This window comes from Hyalella azteca, unplaced genomic scaffold (assembly GCF_000764305.2).
Source record: "Hyalella azteca isolate HAZT.00-mixed unplaced genomic scaffold, Hazt_2.0.2 contig9153, whole genome shotgun sequence".
In the NCBI taxonomy this organism is placed as follows: Eukaryota; Metazoa; Arthropoda; class Malacostraca; order Amphipoda; family Hyalellidae; genus Hyalella; species Hyalella azteca.
This window is the reverse complement of record NW_025939230.1, coordinates 11,656-13,760: the sequence shown is the minus strand read 5'-3', so window position 1 is coordinate 13,760 and position 2,105 is coordinate 11,656. Positions and strand designations below refer to the sequence as shown.

General features: G+C 42.2%; 1 protein-coding gene across 1 annotated transcript; it reads left to right on the top strand.

Moving 5' to 3' along the window:
- Positions 1-296: 296 nt before the first annotated feature.
- On the top strand, positions 297-1,498 carry LOC108671039 (delta(9)-fatty-acid desaturase fat-7-like). The gene has a single exon (XM_018158523.2). It carries the CDS (start codon positions 320-322, stop codon positions 1,466-1,468), a length of 1,149 nt encoding a protein of 382 aa, XP_018014012.1. The 5' UTR covers positions 297-319; the 3' UTR covers positions 1,469-1,498.
- The last annotated feature ends 607 nt before the right edge of the window (positions 1,499-2,105 follow it).

The window sequence follows — 2,105 nt, the reverse complement described above, 5'->3', positions numbered from 1 at the left end:
GTTGCTCAGATTTAGGAGTTAATTAAAGAATATATGTTGAATTAGTGTACATGTTGAAAGCATTAAGAAATATTCTAAAGTTTCTAAAAGTAGTCCGTAGTGAGGTACATTTTAACTTATGTATAAAATACTAATGTAAGTTTAATTCAGATCATGAACAATATTTTCTTTCATTCCAGGTGCTCTGATTTTCATCATTCTTATTTCCTTCTAAATCTCATTGAAAATCTTAATCAGTTAATCTCATTGAAGTTAATCAGTTAATCTCATTGAAGATCTTGTGAACGCAAGCCCTGAATTAACTTCAACAAGAAAAGTCATGGACAACGTTGCCATCATCAACGCGGAAGATTTCTCAACGTCAACACAACAGAAGAGTAAAAATACCAGGGGTATCCGTGATCCCATTTATGTCAACGGTGATCACCACAGCGACCATGAAGATAATCATGAACATCACCATCATCATGATGAAGACGACGAATATATCTACACATTCTCGCTCAAGCAGATGTATATTGATGCATTAAACCTTGACTGGTCGAAGGTCCTCTGGGACATGGTGGTGGCTATTGTTGTCCTTCATTCTGGTGCTGTGTATGGACTTTTTCTAACTATCACGGGACAAATTAAAGTGTTTAGTATGATTTTCACTGTATTAATGGCCATAATATCTGGACTGGGAGTGACGATGGGAGTTCACCGACTCTGGTCCCATCGCTCCTACAAAGCCTCGTTGCCGGTGAGGCTTGCGCTCATGGGCTTGAATTGCGTCGCCTTCCAGCAATCTATTCTTATTTGGTCTCAGGACCACAGGGTGCATCACAAGTGGTCCGACACCGACAGGGACTTGACCAACTCCAGAAGAGGATTTTTCTTTGCCCACATGGGCTGGAAGATGTATAAGACTCACCCCGAAGTTATAAAAGGCAGGAAGATGGTCAATATTGATGACCTTCTAAGTGATCCGGTGGTCCTCTTCCAGCACAAATACTTTCCGTGGATTTCCGTACCACTAGCGTTCATTTTACCAACAATAATTCCTTATTATTGCTGGAATGAAGATTTATTGTTCTCGTTCGTAACGTGCGGGTTGCTGCGTCTAACGATAACTCATCACGTGACGAATTGTATCAATTCCGTAGCCCACCTCTACGGATACAAGCCCTACGATAAGACGCTGCACGCTCACGACCACAACGTCTTGGGACCGTTGGCTCTTGGGGAAGGATGGCACAATTACCACCACGCGTTCCCAAGGGACTACCGCGCCAGTGAGATGGACGGATGGTGTTTCAACTTAACAACCAAGATCATCGAAACTTTGGCCAAGTTCGGCTTAACGTATGACCTGGTAACGGTCTCGGACGACATCATCAACAAACGAGCAGCCCGCACCGGCAACCCCGACGAACGCAGACACCCGCGGCGGGAGGTAGCGGGGAGTGCGCAGCCGTCGCCCCAGTAGCAGCAGCTGAAGACTTTCCAATCCCAGGAAACCGAGTGGCTCACTTCGCCAAGTGGTGGTCTGCCTTCAGACTCGGCGATGCATGGAAAAGTGGTGAAATAAATCAACGGGACCAGTGCGCCATTTTTGATTACATCCAAGTCAATGAGATAATGTGGCTGGAAACTATCTTACGTACGTTGTGCCTTATTCCAATTGTTAATTCGTTGCACCTTAAATTGTTCAAGATTCTTCGTTCTTATACAAATTCAAAGTTGTATCAGTTTGATAGGGTTTTAAACAGATTTTGTACATGCTTGTAAATTTTGGGTTCTAGGCTTCACTCCTAAGTTCTGCCGCAATGTTTCCTTGCAATTTTTTAGTTGATTTGTGACGACACCAGACGGAATGTTTAGTTTGTAATGAATGTTTAGAGTGCCCTTGAGTGTAAAGTTATCAACGAACAGATCGTTCGTTGATATGCGTAAACTCTGATGTACTGCCACTATGCCAAATATATATAATATTAAGTTGTTAAACTTGTTTTGAATCCTAACAACAGTCTTTGCAGAAATCGAAATTATTGAACAAAAGGACAAGAGGCATGATGAAAAAAGTTTGAAAATTATGAGAAGCTGAAAGACTCTGAAATTATGTC

Coding starts and splice junctions, on each gene's coding strand:
- LOC108671039 (XM_018158523.2), top strand. CDS start 320: ATGGACAACGTTGCCATCATCAACGCGGAAGATTTCTCAACGTCAACA.